The following is an 18,785-nucleotide window of genomic DNA, read 5'->3' as shown; positions in this document are numbered from 1 at the left end:
CAAAAAGTGTTGTGGTGGATAGAGGTTTCAAACGTACAAGAAATGTTCCGTAATCAGTTAATTTTATAATTTTTCTAGGGCACGTTGAGCCTTCGTCATGACGAAAATCTCGATATTGACGTAATTGTTATTAATTTGAAAATATTCAGCAGCCTTAACCGTCTCCAAAATTTCAATGAATTAGTTAACAAATTTTTAATTAAGACCTCTTATCTGGGTCGTAACGTAAGGCGAGCTCAATTAATCACAAAACCAATCACCAAATTTATTCGACATAAACAAAATCAACCTGAAAGAAAAACAGGCACTCAGGGCCAGAATAACACATACTACACAAACAAGTGATCGATAGACAATTAATTAAAGCAAATTTTAATTACCAATTACCAAACCTTCAAAACAGCAAAACTAGCTGTTTTGCAATAAATACATTGTAATTCTGTCAAGTCGGTAATGTAGAAACATCGTCTTAAGAAAAATACTGCGTAGTAATGTAACATACCTCGAATTGTTCAAATGCAAATACTAATTCGTAAAACAATTCAATGGAGCCACCAAGACATCAAAGAGAGAAAGAGAAAACGCTTTAAAGATAATATGGTAGAAAGGCAGAAACGATCCTGAAGAGGAAGAAATACAACTGCGCGCAAGCAAGATAAACTTAACGAAAGGATAGCCAAAAATACCACGGGAGACATCTGCACGACCTCAAGCGGCGACACAAATAATTATGTGAAAGAAACCTTTAACGCAAAAAAATAACTCTATTACAAGAATAATTTACATCTAAACTAGTGGATTACAAAGTAAACATCTAAATGGCGTGAGAATATCAAGTAAAACGTCGGAGGGCACAGATCAAAGATTACTTCAGCGGAATCCAAGCCGGTAATATCAAACGGTAAGAAAATAACGTTAAAACTTACCTTTAGTGAAGGCGTGGATGACGAAATTAAGATATAATAAGAGCACAATAGAAAATAGCTGGCTTTGCAATCGGATCAACGTGATTGATGACCCTTGTTTGCAATAAATAAATTTCATTTTCTGCGGCACTGGCAAAAATTTTACTGTAACAATTAAGTTTTATTTGACTCACGGCTAGCTCAATAATAAAAAAAATCAGAAAGATTTAGTGAAAAAAACTGCCAGTTTAAATTAATAAATTAAGAATTAAGAATACAAGGCTTCAAAGTAATGATAAGAGATGTTATTCATGCACAGGAATAATTTTCCACTGTATAGATATTAATTTTACCCAATTAATTAGGTTTTGCCGCGAGTAAATGCACTAATTAACTGTCTTATATTTTTTACCTAATGCCGTTGCTTACATAGCTTTCTTTATAACATCAATTGTTTCTAAACGACGTAATCGAAATTTAGTAAAACGCGCTACTACGTTTTTCACTCGAAGTTAGCTAGTAGTTGTTTACAGCTTCCTGAATAGGTTTTACTCACAAATTATGCGTTTTGGTTTTTGAAGTTGAACTGCGAATCTTTGCAAATACCGAAGCAAATTTGTAGTAACCAAATAGTACGTGCAAACTCTCAGAAAGCCTAACCTCTCCTGCTAACCAGCGTTTATACTCGGCTTGCTTTTTTTTATTGAAATGCTTACGTTTATCGCTCTTATTTCCAGACATAGTTTCGTTCACGTTTACTGTGAAGCGGCACTCTCACACTGCACAAAATGGCGCGTATGTACTACGCCATACGGCGTGCCCTAACGGTTTCGTGAAAATACTTGAGAGGCCGAGTACTTTAATTTCCGAGTCAAGTAGTGTCATTTTACTAGCTGCGACTTACTGGGTTTTGTATTAAATTTTAACCGAAATCGTATTTTAATATAACATTTCAATTTTCATATAGATTATAGAGCTTTCGATTAATGTCAATCTGTCAGTGATGACAGGAGTCATTATAGCTATTACCAATGTGATAGGTGCGGCCAGAAAAGTGACAGGTGATTTTTTTTGGAATTTGTATTTTGTTGAGTAGGTATAGGAAAATGTACCGCTTCATAGCGAACGTGAACGAAATGAAGTCTAGCGAGAAACGAGCTCTTGGGACCTAAATTTTCGTTCCGTTCTATTTAAAGCTCACCACGTGACAAAAATGCAGGTTTACTATTCGTTCAAAAAGGTGTGCTAGTCGAGGTAGTTGAATTCAGAAAGAAAAGCCCGTTTCGGTATTTCTACCGGGCGAAATTCAAATCGCGAAAGTGGAAGAGCGGGAGATTCTTGCTAGAGTCGCGAGTCGAAACATACCATCTGTGTGCGTTAAAAATTATATTTGAGGACTAATTACCGAGCGATCACGTACACAGCTTGGGCGTGATTTGTCTACCGTTGAAGATTCTTTTCAAGAAATATTGCCTACCATTTTAAGTGCGTTGAAATTGAATTCTTAGCGAAGTTATAAAAGCTGGCGGGTACCATTTTGTATACCACAGATTTTATTTCGCGTATGTGGGAAGATCGTGGTGTGATTTCAAGAATTGGATCGTGCATTTATTGAGATTAATGTAGTAAAATCATATTAAGCAGCGAGAACTTCTAAAATTCGGGCACCTCAGTCGTGGAGAAACAGTTTAAAACAAATTCGGATTTGTGACAAAATTGAGAGTTACCTGTAATTTTATATGTATGCGAATAAACGGGTTATCCCGCGAAAAAAACGTTTAGCAGCCTGATTCGTGGCAAGCTTGTTCATTTACAAGTGGTAAAATTGACGCAAAGGAATATTTTTGAGCCGCCGCGCCGCTCCGCTTCCCAAATAGAACAAGTATAAATTGTGCACAACTCTTGTGCAGATAAAGAGCATTTTTTAACAGAAATAGCTTTTCTTTATCATCACCAATGGATATATTTCTTGCAGACGTCTCAATCGCCCTGTGTGAGTACCTTCTTCCGACAACCCGTTCTTGAGGTATAAGGGAATATACTCGATCACGATAAGAGGTCGAGGAGGAGGGCTATGGTTGGTAGAAATTAATTCCTTTCGTGGAGACACGAAGAAATAAATTGGTTTGTACAAACTATAACTGTCCCGTGCGACTCTTTTTCGAGATCAGTGAGCGACGGGGTGTAAGAGGGGGGGGGGGGGGTTACAAATTAATTTTATCTCTCATTGTATTCTAATTAAAGGTCTCAACGAAAGGAACCGTTTTCTATACCAACTACTGCTCTTCTTTCTGTCTTCTTATCAAAGTACGGGGGGGGGGGGGGGGAGGGGAGTGACACTAGTTTTATCCTTCATGGTACTCTAATGAAAGGTCTCAACGAAAGGAATTAATTTCTACCAACCATAGCCCTCCTCCTCGACCTCTTATCGTGATCGGGTATATTACCTTATAACTCAAGAACGGATTGTCGGAAGAGGGTACTCACAAAGGGTGATTGAAATATATCCATTAGTGATGTCAAAACAAAAGCCATTTCGGTTAAAAAAAATGCGCTTTATCAGCACAAGAGTTGTGCACAATTTATACTTGTTTCTTTTAAAAACGTAGATTTCGTCCTGCAGCGGCAAAATACCTATCTTTTACCCGAATAAAATTGCCACCTCGCCGCCAACTTTGAGTGAAACGTGACACAGAGAATATTCCAATGATGTAGGATGTATACCTCCGCTCACATCCACCAAAGGGGTGCCTTTATGTCTAGTATTTCAGTTTCGTTATGTAGTCACTCAACAACTAATTAATAACCGCACATCGGTAAAATGCACTTCGGTCTTCGGGTCCTGAAAACTAGTACCTAGATTCATACTGTAAATCTAAAAGATAACGCATTGTGTCGCCATATAATTTCCGTTTTACTTATATAGCCTTAATACATTTCATATCTACCCCTCGCAATCGTCAGTTTTAACTCTTGAGATTTATACGAGTTTTCTCCTACATTCCGCACTTGTATTTGCCTCCGCGTGAATAATTTTCAGAATTTCCCCTCTATTTAGCTACGTCTTTCGTGTATTTACATACGAAATTTGTCACAGGATTTGCGATTCGTCCCCCCTCGCGCAAGATCTTGTAGATTAAGGGTTATCAACCTAGCCGCTGACAGGTGCATTAATTAAAACAAATATAATCAATTCGATTTTCGTAATTTATTATGCCAACCCCGTCAGACGGTCACGCACGTTGCGAGGTTGGGGGTGTTTTTTTTCCGTGACCTACTAAATTCGTTTTACGTTTTCCTGTCTACCCGCCGCTGGTGAAATTTATAACAGTTAAAATAACAGCCTGCGAATGTGGACCTAAGCAATAATTGTTGGGGGTATTACAACGTTATCTGTTTGAAGGGTTGGATAAGAACATAAAATTGTGTATCGCATGTTTGGCGGACATTAAGAAGTTTTCGATTCAAAGGCAAGGTCGGGTGAGGATTTTTTTAGTCTCGATTGCGTTATGGAAAATTAGTACCTACGTTTGCTTTGCGATTAAGTGCGAATGGGAAGCGCGACTGTTAACAGCTGGAATACAAAAAGGAAAATTAAAGCATTTTGTCGAAAACTCTAAGCGTTTCGCTTGAATACAAAACAGAAACTGCCTGTAAACTGATAATGCGTCAATTTTTCTGGAAAACACAAACAGCGAGGGCACCTTATGTGTTGACTTGGGATAAATTTAGGAAAAGGAGGAAATATATTGGGGAAACGCGAAGAAGCCGTCAAAATGGGGTAATCGAAGCTTGAAAGAGTCTTCAAGAGGACAGATTTGAAGAAATAAAGCGTGAATAAAGACGGAATAAGATGTGAAGGAGGTTAGAAAAAGTATGAAAGAAGTTGTAATTGAAAATAGTTTAAAACTAGAAGGCGGCGTGAAGAAGGAACGTGTTAAAGACAGGGATATGAATAAATCGTGTAGGATGAATGAGGCGTGAAAGACGAAATGGGTAGAGGTAAAGGAGGCATAAAGGAAAACAGCGCGAAAGGGGCGTGAATGAATCATGAAAAAACGTGAGGTAGGCGAAGAAGTGGCGTAAATAATGTGAACAAGGCAATTTATAAGAAAATCCAGTAACAGGGAGGCAAATGAAGGATCATGAAGGAGGCATGAGGTCGTCACGAAAAATTCGCAAAGGAAGAATCCTCGAAGGAAGTTTTACGACGTTAAAGGACTAAAACGCAAAGTGAAAAAGTTTTATCCAAATAAATGCGTATAGAAAAGAGGAAAGGAGGAAGAAGAGTAAAGAAAGAAAGAATAAAAAATAAAGATTTGAGGAAACGCGTTCAACAAAAGGACAAGAAGAACTCGGGTCATCAAAAGAAAAAGGCAAATGGAGGCTTAAATGAGATCTAAAGAGGATCGATTTATAGGAAGAAGGTATGAAAGGACGTGTAAAGGAGAGATAGGCGACGTGAAGTAAGGCGGTATAAAGAAAGTGCGATCCTTTACGGAAGGAGGTGTAAATGATTCCTACATGAAAGAGGTATGAAGGAAACGTGGAAGTGCAAAAAAGTCGTGAGGAAAACAGGGGTGAAGAAAAAGGCTTGAAAGAAGAAACTTGAAGAAAGGTAAGATGGAAGGCGTGAAAAAATGTGAAATCAGCGTGAACGGGACGTGAAAGAAGAGTGAAGCAAGAGTATGGCATCTCAAAGAGGCAAAGGTGTGAGAAAACGTGTCAGAAAGAGGCTGCGATGGGTGGGAGTTGGGAGTAACTGAAGAGGGAGACGTACAGCATAAGGTAAAGAATAAAAGTGTCAATGAAGCACGGCTATACGAGAACGGAAGAAGAATGATGAAGTAGCAAAGAAAGCGCCCAGGATGGCTGATGAAGAGAACATGATGGCGATTTAAGGGACAAACAAAACCTTGACAAAGCAAAAAAAAAACATTAAAACATAAGGCGAAAATGAGGGAATGTATCACGAGTGGAGTAAGGGTTAAGAGCTTGAAGGAAGACTTTGGTGAGATTTAAAGGGAAAAAAGTGTGAGAAAAAGAGGCCGAAATAAACTTTATATAAGTTGCTGTAGGAGTGGCGTGAGGGGTGCTGAGGATAGTGGCGCCCGGGAAGTGTAAGGAAAACATGAAATAGGTTTGAAAGATGTGCGAAGGAAAGAGATATGAAGAGAAGACGCGTGGAGGAAGGAGGACTAAAGGAAAAAAAGAGAGCGTAGATTAAAGAGAGGAAGGGAAGGAAAACGCTTTCGAGGATGGTGTCGGATAATATCTTCAAATTTCAATCTTGGACTAGAGCAGTTTTTAATTTTTCAACAATTTGGTGGTGATTCAAAGCGTTCGGGGCCCAAATTCTGCACTCAACGATTTTGAAAGCTTTGTAACGAGAGCATTAGATTTTGATCTAAAGTTTTCAATTTTTCCCGCAGAAATAAATAGAATTTTTTTTTAAGTTGAAAAAGTGCTAAGGTTTTGAAGTGGCGTCCCAAACAAATATTAGTCTTGATGATGTTAAGCATTTATCTGGTTAATTGCGGTCATCGAAACAGGTGTCATTTTTAACTAGTCATTTTTAATGGGCCGTTGTTCTTTAAGTATTTGAGGCGCCAAGAAAGCGGCGATCGAATGCAAATTCAGTCTTTCTTTATCATTATAATTCTTAGCTCTTTATGAGATAAAGCCATCGTGGATACGGCTGATCGCGTTGTTTTTGGAATGATTAATAGTCTCAAAACCATCTGTGATTGGTAATACAAAAACATTAACCAATAAAAAATGTTGAAGATAATTCGCCATTTGCGGATATAAAACATTTACTCAGTAATTAGAGGGGAGATCGTTCAGAGTAGGAAAATTCTCTCAGCGAGCGAGGAGAGATCGCAAGTCACTTCAGTTAAGAAGAGAATTTAGATGTTCCGTGTGAAAGATTGGAATTAAGTAATTGTTTAGTTTCCGAATGATTACGTGATGTTTTTTCGCTTTCCGATGAGACCTTTTATTAGAATACCATGAAGGGTAGAACATGTGTTTACCCCCGCTCCCCATTTTCTAAAGTTTAACTTGGCACCACTAAAGGAATGCGTATACAAAATCCGAGACCAATTGCTTGTCGTATGTAAAAGTTATGCACGTTTTACTTTCAAAAACAGCATATCCGGAAATAATTCGAGGGGGAGGGGGGGGGGGCTTTTAGACAGCGAAATTTGATGGCCGCCACATTCAAGGTATAGGCTACCTACTGCAAAAAATTCCAGGACTCTAGGACTATTCCCCTAGAAGTAGTTCAAAACGGCCGAAGCGCATCCAGACGGACGGATGGACAAAACGCAAACAATAGCACATTTTTTTTGATTCTTAAAAAATGCATTAAAAAAACAGCATGGGATTCGAATTGCTACCTTCTGAATACGTATATCGTTCTCTGGCGATTGAATTCATAATTTGGGAATTCCGAAGTGATTAGTTTGGACGAGATGAGCCTGTGCTCCCAGTGGAGGTTTTACATATGCGTTTTGCCCTTTTGACGCAAGTACCACCAAGTGCACTTCATTTATTTATCGGGTAGGTTTCGGCTGTAATTTGTTGTAATGTAATTTCCATCGACAATCGTTACCTTTTCTACGAGTAACACTCTTATTTAAGAGGTAGGTAAATTTTATGTCATCAACGAAAGGGGGTTACCTTTGATTTCTTTTAGGGTTCAGGTTCCACACATTTCTTGTTCGTCGTACAGGTTTTGTAACCTTGAACCAAACTTAGTTGATAACTATTTTGTCCCTTAAGGGTTCTATGCGAGTATGTTTAAGTAATTTGTGAACATCAGTACAGTCTCCGTATCCTTGCCATCTCGGTTAAGTTATGATCGAGTTTAAACCGCGAATGTTGTATCGTATGTAGTATCGTACCCGATATAGAAGCAGATTGTGAGTAGACCGAGGCCCTTCAGGCATTAATCAATCAAATTATGTAAAAAATCCCTGCGGTTTGGGAGCATTTTTTAAAATTGTTTTCAGAATTTCATGCGAGAACTGAGCTCACTTTTTGGCGTCAACGGCTAGCTTTATTTGCGGTTGCAATTTGTGTTTTACTTGTATTTGAGCGGAATATCAAGTTATTTGTGGCAAATCGTTATAAGATTCAGTAATTAGCTTAATCGATCATTATTGACTCGGGATTTATTCTTTTGGGGAAAGTTAATTGGAAAGTTTAACTTTGGGAAAATTCATATACGAGAATATTTTGTGTAATTAATGTGATTCAATAAAGTGAGTGAATAAAATAGTGAGACGGGAGGAGACGAGTCAATAAAGAACGAAAAGAAAAGAAGAATGGAACAGACGCAAAAGCGACTTGAAGGAAGAGTGTTTGAAGAAAGTCAAAAATAGATGAGAAGGGAAAAGATGCGAGTGGATGAGACTTGGAATAATGCGTTTCAAACGAAGTCGGCGTGGATCCGATCATATGCATCTTCGAATCTGCAGGTCATTGATTTCCGAAAATAAGGTTAAAATTCTCTCTTTTTTCTTAAATGATTTTCCTTGATAGAGCCTTAGTGCATACACTTCGATTTTTTTCTATCTGGATACCATTTTCAGGAAATGATTGTGTCTTTTGTACACTACGCTAGTTCTACACTTTTATTCGAAATCAAAATAGGATTAGCAACTGCAGCAAGGGTGGAAGGGGGCGAATCGACATCTTGACTCCCCTAATATTGTGTCACTGATGTGCATCAATGCACATGTAAAAGTAGGGATGTTGTACTGAAGCTCTTGGTGGTGGCTATAATTGTGACTATACCAACACCGCAGTGAGCGGGCAGTTTCTCTCAAAATTGCGGTTTGTGTAGCAGCCTCGACATAAGCCTTTTGTCTAAACGCAACTTGTATAGAAATAAGCAGGTACCCTGTATGAAATGTGAAATTTTCGTTATAATAATATATCACTTTCGTGCACCCCTTTTCATATAAGACGCTTCCTTACAGTTGCCGAATTCAATCACATTTGCTTAGAACCGTAAGGAAACCTCTTATCGCTTAGATATTTCCTTATAAATGCCTTTTGCTTACGAACTGCACACTCGGCAAACTCGAATTTGTTGTATAGATTTCAATCCCTCAACATTTCTACCCTTGTGCATTATGCTCGTTCAAGTGGGACGCTCCTCGAGGTTATCGCAAGTACACTTTCCCCTAATCTTTATAGATTGGAGAATTTCGTCGCAATTCACCAACAGTTTTGCGAATTTCGAGTATTCGCAAATAGCAAGCTCGAGTGAGGGGCAATTTTAATGCAGCTCATGCGGAGGATATACGTCATAAATGCACGCAAAGAATTATCGACAAAAATTCCATTACTTCACACGTTTACATCCGCCTTATATACGAGATTACCTTCGAACATTCCGTTATTCTCATTAGAATTTCCTTTCGTGTTTCTTCTGTCGACCCTTCTCCAAATTCATTGTTCACAAATCGCACTCCGCTTGGCCTGCCATTGTTCTTCCCTTCACGTCTGTCCACTTTGGTGTTCCAATTGCATTATCTTTCAGTCAACTTAAGCACTTATAAGTACCTTTCGTCCCCCATCCATGTTTTTGTCATCGTTGTCGTTTGTGAACTTCCTACTTTATATTCAGTGATGGTGTGGAGCCCCATAAAAAATTCGAAACACAAAATGATCTGGTTCCATCATTCTAATTAAAATATAAGGTGACTAGGATAAAATCCAAAAGGTAAATGTAATAAGTCATGAAAAAGGCGAGGCTTACGTTTTAAAAGTTAAATTAATAACACATAGCCACCTGAAATGAATAAAATAATGTCAGTTAACAATGGATCAATAAACGGAATAGTTCTGTTCTCTATATTTCTTTTTATTATCATTTAATTTTAAGCTGGGACGTGCTCCCTCAAAAATAGCGTTAGTGAGGTGTAGAAATATCGGCCCAACGATCGTATTATATTCTTCTGGTCTAAACCAAAAGTATTTTGAAGTTTTTTGCTTCATCCCAAGATTGCATTAATCGTACTATACAACCAGGCTTTAACGTTAGAAAAATATAGGAATTAGTATTAATGTAGAGAATTTTCTAGAGCGATATCAAGTCGATAAAGGATTAGTCACCGGCGATGAAGCATGAAAGTGGATGTGACGCCTTTTTTCCAGAAAATATGAAGCAGAAGAAGCAAGTTGAACTGTGTTTTGTTCCAACATCGACGCCGAAGTGATAAATAGAGAAGTTTGTATAAATGTATATGTTATTAATTTAAGCACAATCTCAAAAGATTTACTCATAAAAACTACCAAACTTTAACGGTGAAAACAATCAAGACATAAGTCGAATTTACTTAATTGTGTATTTAAGTGTTCTTCCAAAATTAAAAAAATTGAAAATTGACCCACTCTGGATGATTCGGTGAATAAAATAAAAGAAATATTTGGTGCATCATGAAAGATACAACTTTCGCAACCGAAGATGACTGCCATGTTCGGGCGAATTTGGTAAGGAAAGGACCTTTGTTACACAGATTTTAGATTCTGTAGGTTAGCAAAATCAATTAAAGCAAACAAGAATACTTGTGCACTAGTTACAACCCTCAGAACAGAAGAAACAAGAATATCTGCAGGACTACAAAATTTAAATAAAGTTGATTGATAAATTTCAAAAGCGCAGAGATTAATACGCATTTATATGGTAGCTTGCAAATTATATAAAAAAATCAAATAAAGAAACAAAAATGTTTCATGCTGTTACATTTACAAGGGCTGAAGACCCCATTTGTAATAAATAAAATAGAACCTCTACGGCATTGGCAAACATTTTATTATCACGATTAATTTTTTATTTTAGCTCAGTAATAAAAAAGTTTGACTCGTATCTTCTCTTAAAATGTGAAATTCAAAACCTAATGCAGCATACGCAACAAACATTTGAATATATTGTGCTACTTGGAAATGCGAACCAACAAATTTAGGTATCTCCCCCTTGAAGAAGCCAATGGAGCTCGATGTGATAGGCATGTTGGTTACATATGCTGCAGACTTTACCTATTAAGAGATCATGGCCGTAGATTCTCTTTTTCAAAATATAATCACACTGCTGAATGCTAAACTAAATTTTAATGCCACTAGAGGCATGATATCACTGAACTTAAATACATTTTCCCAACCTATGACACAAAATAATCAAACATCTTTGGTTTGTATTCGATTTTTACCAATAAATCCAATACAAAATCTGTTCCATGCAAACAAATAATTGCCAAGGGCCGATTCCTTCAGGAATATATTACTTCACACAAAACTACTTATGCAAATTCCTAAAAATAGCGGACCAGTACTACAGTATTGTTTTATTTACATTTGTAATATATGTCTATTATACATTTGATGAGCCCATATTACTTTATGTAATCAAGAGGCAAATAAAAAGAGTAAGAATAATAAAAAAATTAAAAATTTAAAATAATTTACTGAAATTGACGTAGGTTATATTCTTTTCTCGTACAATTAATCTTATCTCTCCTTGAAAAATGCCGCTTTTTTTAGAAATATGGAAACAGGCCTTACAGTTGACTTCGTGATGAAGGCGAAACTAGCGAAAAAAATGTCCAAACGTATTGCGAATTTATAAACAAAGCGGTTTCAATTTCGTGAAAGTAATACTCGAAATCGTGATTATGCACAGGAATAAAATGACAATATTCTGCCGCGCATTATGGATACTAATTTTGTGCAATTTAGGAACTAGGTTTTGTTGCGGAGAGATACATCAACCGCTGTATGTAAAATTTTATTTATCGCACAATGCCAATGACGTCACTCCACTTTGAAGAACTTGCGTTTAACCAGCCGTTGTATTTGGCGATCCGAAAAAAATTCCTTGTTTATTACTATGAGGTTAATGCTGCTATTCATTTATTTATTATTTATATATATTTATTTATTTGAAAAGCGGTTCTCCGACTCGAAAATATTCTTTCGCGTATATTTTACCACTCGTTAATAAGAGACTGTGATACGAATCCGGCTGCTCAAAAGTTTTTGTTCGTCCATAAATCCGAATTTGCTTAAATGTTTCTTCACGATGTATTATGTAACGGATGCTACAAATTTAATTTTTCTCCTCCATCTAACCTTAGGTTAATCTTAATCTACCTTAATTCAATTGGGTGGGTCGACCGCGAATCAATTGTTTTACACAGAGGTACTTTACGTAGTCGCTTTTAAAGTTAAACGAAAACCTTTCAATTTTTCTTGAAATAAACTGAGAATAATAATTAGTGTTACAAAAAATTGGTACGTGCTCGCTTGTGAAAATCAGCTTAGAATGCCCGGTGGCCCACTTCTTTCGCTGTTTGAATCGCGCTTTTAGAAAACCCGAAACGAGTCTGAACGCAATGACCACGGCTGGAGTGCGTGCCAAACAACCAATAAGAAAACTGTATTTCGGCTTTGTCAACCGGCAAAAATGCATTGAACGCAACTTTTAGCTCCGAAGCGAACGTGGCAACTGCGCTCTCTTTCCCCAATAGGTTTTTTGTTATCGCTAGACTTATTTAGTTTCAGTTTACTATGAAGCGGTACATGCGGAAATTTTTGAAACGGCAAAGTAACCACCCATTACAATCCGCAACCGTTGAAATAAATAGTTCTCACGTCAGAGTGAGCTTGTTAGAAAAATTGGTAATTTTAAAACTTCATCTCGCACCAAATCACTTAAGTAAGGTATATGACAAAAATTGTCACAGCAAAAGTTAATAGCGGCGTGATCTTTACAAGTACTCGTTTTTCTATGCCGAGTAGGTACTGTGCACGCAGAAGATCAAGGAAAGGGAAAAATAAAGAGATACATTCGGGTGACCTCTAGCGGAAGAATAAGTGAAACTAAGAAATGAAAACTTTACTAACAAAACTGGCTACAACGAACCTACACGAGAGACACACAGAAGGGGTAACTGGTACTAAATGGATGTAAATGTAAATCTGAAAATAAACGTTACATGTAGCCTACTGAAGAAAATGAGGGTGGTAATAGGTTTTGTTTTGTTTTTGTTAGCTTGTAAAAAAATGGCAGCTCGTGGGGCGGCTGGAACCTGACCCATCGCACCGATAAATCCGATTAGTTTGTCCAAAACTGTTTAATCATACAATCAACTCACCGGGTAACAACTTCTTAACGTGAGCTATCAAACAAGCAATCAAAATTTTGCTGCTCATACCTTATTAAATAAATAAAAGCTTTATAGCCATTTTTCGTTTCCAAAAGCTTTTAGCTAAGACCATTTAAGGGAACATCAATACAAATTTCAACCAAATTGGTCGAGAAGTTTCGGCTGAACCTTGTTTACAAGAATCATGCCGCACCCACACACATACACACGTAGGAACGCAACGTACAGACATATTTTAAAAGGCACTCTTTTGGACTCCCGGTACTTTTAACCGCAATTATCCGGTGAAATTTCAAAATCAAAATTTGGAGTGACCTCCCAATTTTTTATTGGTGAAGTTAAAATGGCCAAATCTGCACCTGTACCTTTTGCCTAGAGGAAATTGAATCGGCGCAGAACAAATTCAAACAAAAATAAGTTATTTTAATGTCCACATAAAGGTACAATTTTTTGGCGTTTTAGATTGACCACTATTGTGCTTTTATTTCCTCTCTGTCAATGACGTGTTTAAACATCCATTTGTTTGGCGTATCTTCATATCCACAGCGATGTGGGGCTATTGATTGAAAAAGAGTTGGTGGTAACAGTATCATGCTGTTGGTAGATTGGGACCTGAACGGCATTCTTATTCTTTTCATAACAAAAAAGACAGGGACCCCTTGGAAGAGATCGTGTTGTAATATCATCCCGCTGTGGGTTTACGTATGAGAAATGTGCACTAGATGACTGAGAACCATGGCCTGAACGGCGCTCCATAAAATTCTGGGTGTGAAGATCAAGTTTTGTGGTACTTTCATTGGCATGAAGTCGCGTGTCCCATTGTCCGTGATAGATTGAACTATTCCTAGGAGAACTAACGCGGCTCATTGGAAAGTGGGAAATGTTCGTAGTGGATTGCTGAAAACCACGGGTCGGTATGATTTTAAGATGTTCCAAAATTTTCTTCGTGTTAAAGTCAAGCTCTGTGGCAGCATCATTGGTGTCATCAGACACAACCTGCTTCTGCTGGTAGTAGTGTGAACTGTTCGTGTAGTCGTTTCGGGGGGCACTAACCCGCTCGATTGGTGGGTAATTTTGTAGATTGGCGGCAATATTCCTACTGCTTTTGTAACCAAGAGATGTAATATCACTCCTCTGTGCGTGTAAGTTTGAAATACTCGTAGTCGAATGTTGAGAAGTACAGCGTGGACCCTTTTCAAGACTCTCCAAGAATGACTTCACCTGCAGATTGAGCTGTCTGATATTGTCATCGATGTTTTCAGACGCAAATTGATGAGCTACAGTCGTAGTAACGGCTTCCTTCTTTGCATACGAGTATGAACTGTTGGTGGCGAGGGTTCGAGGAGAACTACTACATGTTATGGGGAGCTCCTCCTCAACTATGTTTATTTGTAAATCGGACTGAGTGGCATCCTTTTTATTCCTTTCATAACCAGAAGGATCAGGCACACGGCTTGGAAGGCGCTGAAGATCAAGTTTTGTGGCAGTTTCAGTGATGCTGTTAGTAGCTCTTACGGGATGAAGTCGCATGTCAACGTCTCTCCATTGTCCGTGACAGTTTGAACTATTCATAGTACTAACGCGACCAATTGGAAAGTGTGAAATGTTTGGAGTGGCTTGCTGAACAGCGCGGTTTGGTAGGATTTTAAGATGTTCCAAAATTTTCTTCGTGTGTAGGTCAAGCTCTGTGACAGTCTCATTAGGCACAACCCCCTTCTGTTGATAGTGTCGCGTTTGCTTCATTTGTAAACGGAGATCAGCGGCATTATTCCTATTGGTTTCGTAACCAAGAGGAGAAAGGCCCATTAGAAGTGATGCAATATCATTCCTCTGTACGTGTGTCGATTCTTGAGGAGTACCCATTTCAAAACCCTCCAAGAATTTCTTCACCTGAAGATTCAGCTGTGTGATATTGTCATTGGTATAATCAGGAGCAAGTTGGTGAGCTACTCGACTGGCAACAGTGTCGCTCTGTTCATGCCAGTATGAACTGTTCGCGGTGAGGGTGCTACACGGTATTGGGAGTAGCCCCTCGACTATCTTCGTTTGTAAATTGAGCTGAGAGATTTTCTTTTTCTTCTTATTCTTCTTCTTTTTATTCCTTTCACAACCAGGAGGTGTTGTAGTATCATTCCGATTTCCGTGTACGTATGAAACATTAGTATTGGATTTCTGAGAAGCCAGGCGTGGCAAGATTTTAAGGTGCTCCATAATTTTTTGGGTCTGAAGATCAAGTTCTGTGGTAGTTTCATTGGTGCTCTCGGGAGCAGGTTGACATTGTGTGGCAACATCTTTCCTACGTTCGTGACAGTTTGAACTATTGATATGAGTATTAATACGACCGATTGGTAAATGTTCCTCAGTTTGGTTCGTGTGAGTGTGACATGGGCTATTTGGTGACGATTTGGTGGTCTGCTTACCGCTTTGTTGCGTTTGTCGATCGGATTTTCGAGTACAGCTTGGGATTGGTACAACGTTACACCGTGATCTATCAATTGAAATTGGAGGTGGTTTTAATGCATAGTATTTGTCGTCAAAGTCACTGAGACCACCATCACTACTCGAATCACTGTCGGAAGCATAGCAGTGCACTTTTAAGGCTAGACGATCTTCAGAATACTAAAAAAAAATCATCCTACACAAAATGAAGTACAGTATTATGCTTACCATGACTAGATTTACACTACTGATAAACGATAACTACCAACAAACGCGATTATCTACGTATAATCAGCGGTAGATAACTGATACACACTTCTGTGAATCATTTGATTTGAAATTATTTTTCAGTATCTCAGGTGTCAATAACAATCGACTCACGCATTTGTATTGGGTAAACAGTTTCGTCAATTTTGCTGGGTCAATTTATATGATGAGCTGCATAAAAATGAAATTGAATAGCTAGGCACCAAAGCAATCGCCAATGAAAAGTAAGTGGTGAAATTGCCGAAAGAGATGCCATACGCAAATGTATTGTATTGTATTGAATTATTAGCTTGTCAAGTGAAGTAGTAAAAGTTGGTGGGAAGTTTTGTAAAACGTGTTGTAAGTTATTGGTAAAAGTATGTGTGTGAGTCGACCAAGCTAGTAAGTTGCCGTAAGAACAGTCTTTAGAACCGGCAACACTGTAGCGTTTTGACTCTTATCTGCTTGCACACTCGATTCTTATCTGAAAGCGCTTTATTCTATTGCATTTTAGTTCCGTTTTACGTTAACTATGAAGCGGTACATGTATAAAATTTCCTATACTGGCAAATTTGTAAATTCAAAACCAAATCTTTCTAAGCCTAAAGCTACTTTCGATCTCTACTATCAATTTTTATATGACTTTTACACACAGTACATATATCAAAAGTTATCAACCCACCAATTCCCTCTTATCTTTTAATTTTTCTTTTCGCTCCCCTCAAATGGTTTCCTTCAAGTTTCTCTCAATTTTCCCATAAGCTCTCAACTTGTTCAACCTGTTCTTGACTTCAATTTAAGTTTTCTTCAGGTTCCCATCACATTCTTCTCACGTTGAACCCAAACCTCGTGTTCTCTATTTTTTCCCAGGGTCTCCTGAAATTCTTCAAGTTTTCGTCAAATTTGGCTCAAGTGCCCTTAAAGTTTAACATTCCTCTCATTTTCATAGGCAGCTACTCTTAAGTTTCACTGTAATTCTTCTAAAGTCCTTGCCCACCGAAATAATTACTCATAGTCCGGAAACTGTCAATTTTTTTACAACTATTTTCCCGGTCGGTAGACATGCATAAAATTGTTCAGCCAGTAGTTGTATGTTTCAGGATAGGGGGTTACGGGGAGATTTCTCGCCTTTCTCTATATTTACGCTGGTGCAAATGGTTTAACCTGAAGTTCGACTAAGAAAATCAATGTTTAAATTAAACATAAGAAAAAGAAGGAATAATTCGAAGTATCACAGATGACCTCTAGTGGCAAACTAAAGAACTAAAGTAATAACAAATCTACTATAGAAATAATTGATAGCTTAAGTGAACGGGTTTACAAAGGAAATACATAGATGGTGCAAGAATATTGAATATAAACGAGAGTACTTAAGAATCAAAAAAGAATTTAACCGGAATTTAAATTGGCATTTCATTCCTTTGCAAAATCGCGATTTCGACTGTTACTTTCGGGAAATTGAAGCCGGTTTGCTTGGATTCGCGATTAATACGAACTTTTCTTCTGCTAAACTTTTCATTCATCACGAAGATAAGGGTGGTAAAAAAGTCAACTGTACCATCAAAACGTCAATAGCTGTAAGCCATATTAAATTTTTTGGTTTGTATAAAACAGTGGTTGGCTATTTTTAGGAAATTGCGTAAGGAATTTTGTTCGATGTAATTATAATATTCCTAAAGGAATCGACCCGTGCAAATTACTTGCATGAAACAGATTTGTGATGCGTTTATTGATAAGAATCGAATCCAAACAAAGGATTTTTGAGCTAAACTTTCGGTACCGTCAAATTGGAATAGACTAAATTATTTTTACCACGCTTTCACACATCACATCTTGTATAACTATAAAGGTGTAAACGTAGATTGCCCTTAATCCACTTTAAAATATTGAACCCGATAACGTTTCCGAATTGCGTATCTCTCGGCAAATCAAAACGCCAAACTCAGGCCTTTTCTAAATAAATGTTTGATAATACGGAGATAAACGAAGGCAGGAGAGGAGGAGCTGCATTAATGAAAATTGAAAGCAAAGGGGCTGCGCCGCGTTACGCTTGGCGATTAGTCCCAAAGAAAATTCTCGGATAATTTCGATTATTAAGTGAAATATTAGATGGTTTCAGAACAGCCAACTGTACAGTTTCCTAGAGGTAATTTCTGGCACAACATATGAAAAATTGTCTTGAAATATCCATCAATATAGGAATGCCTGCGGGGGTTCCACATTCTCAAGTACATATAATTTTTTTTAATTTAAACATCGCCTCAGGAAGAGGAAGGAAAATAATGAAAAGACGTCTTCGTACGCACGTAATTTAAATGGTCCGCTTTGACAATGAGTAATCCCCGCCATTTGTTTGCAACCACTTCAGGTGGTGGTAAATATCGTTGTCAACTTTTAAATAAAACAGAGTACGTCGTTTATTCCCGTAAGAACTGCATAATGAATGCGCGATTTTCCATTACGTTAAAACGAATCGCGGGAAAAAACTCTATTTAATTACATCGACGATCACTTAAAGAGTGCGTTCGATCGTGTTGCATTTATAATGTTAATTAAATAATTTGAAAGCAAACTGGAGTGATACTTCGCTTTATAAATCTTTAAGCTTGTTCTCGCGTACAAAACGCAAAGTTTTGAAAATTGAGTTAAATGAGGGTTATGATGAAAAGAAAACAAAAGGAAAGGCAACGCACTAAACAATACAAAGCTACAACCATATAGAATATAAAGTGCGAATTAACTTTGAAATTAAGATTGAATTAATAACGAGTACGGTTTGATAATAAATTCGCGCAAGCTTTACGAGGGCCACTGAAAGAGAAAATAGCATTTAAAATTGTCTTAAAAAAGTTAAAATATTGCACATGTTAATCACGTTTAGGATTAGCTCCATCTCATGTAGGTACCTAGTTGACACTCATTTTGTTTTTATTTGTTACTCAAACACAAATGCTGGACGCCTTTAGTTTCGAAGAAGAAGATTTACGCGGGGAAATTCGTTTATGCCAATAAAAGC

At 37.6% G+C, this 18,785-nt stretch overlaps 1 protein-coding gene across 1 annotated transcript in view; it reads left to right on the top strand.

Annotated features, from left to right (window-relative positions):
• Positions 1–17,970: 17,970 nt before the first annotated feature.
• The window catches only part of LOC116162365 (coronin-1C-A-like), a 4,687-nt gene continuing 3,872 nt past the window's right edge, over positions 17,971–18,785 (top strand). The window contains exon 1 of the mRNA XM_031475980.1: positions 17,971–17,997. Coding sequence (XP_031331840.1) covers positions 17,971–17,997 — 27 coding nt within the window. The remainder of the gene's footprint in view (positions 17,998–18,785) is intronic.

This window comes from Photinus pyralis, unplaced genomic scaffold (assembly GCF_008802855.1).
Source record: "Photinus pyralis isolate 1611_PpyrPB1 unplaced genomic scaffold, Ppyr1.3 Ppyr1.4_LG10, whole genome shotgun sequence".
Classification (NCBI taxonomy): domain Eukaryota; kingdom Metazoa; phylum Arthropoda; class Insecta; order Coleoptera; family Lampyridae; genus Photinus; species Photinus pyralis.
Note: the sequence above shows the minus strand (reverse complement) of the source record. Positions and strands in the feature narration are given on the sequence as shown.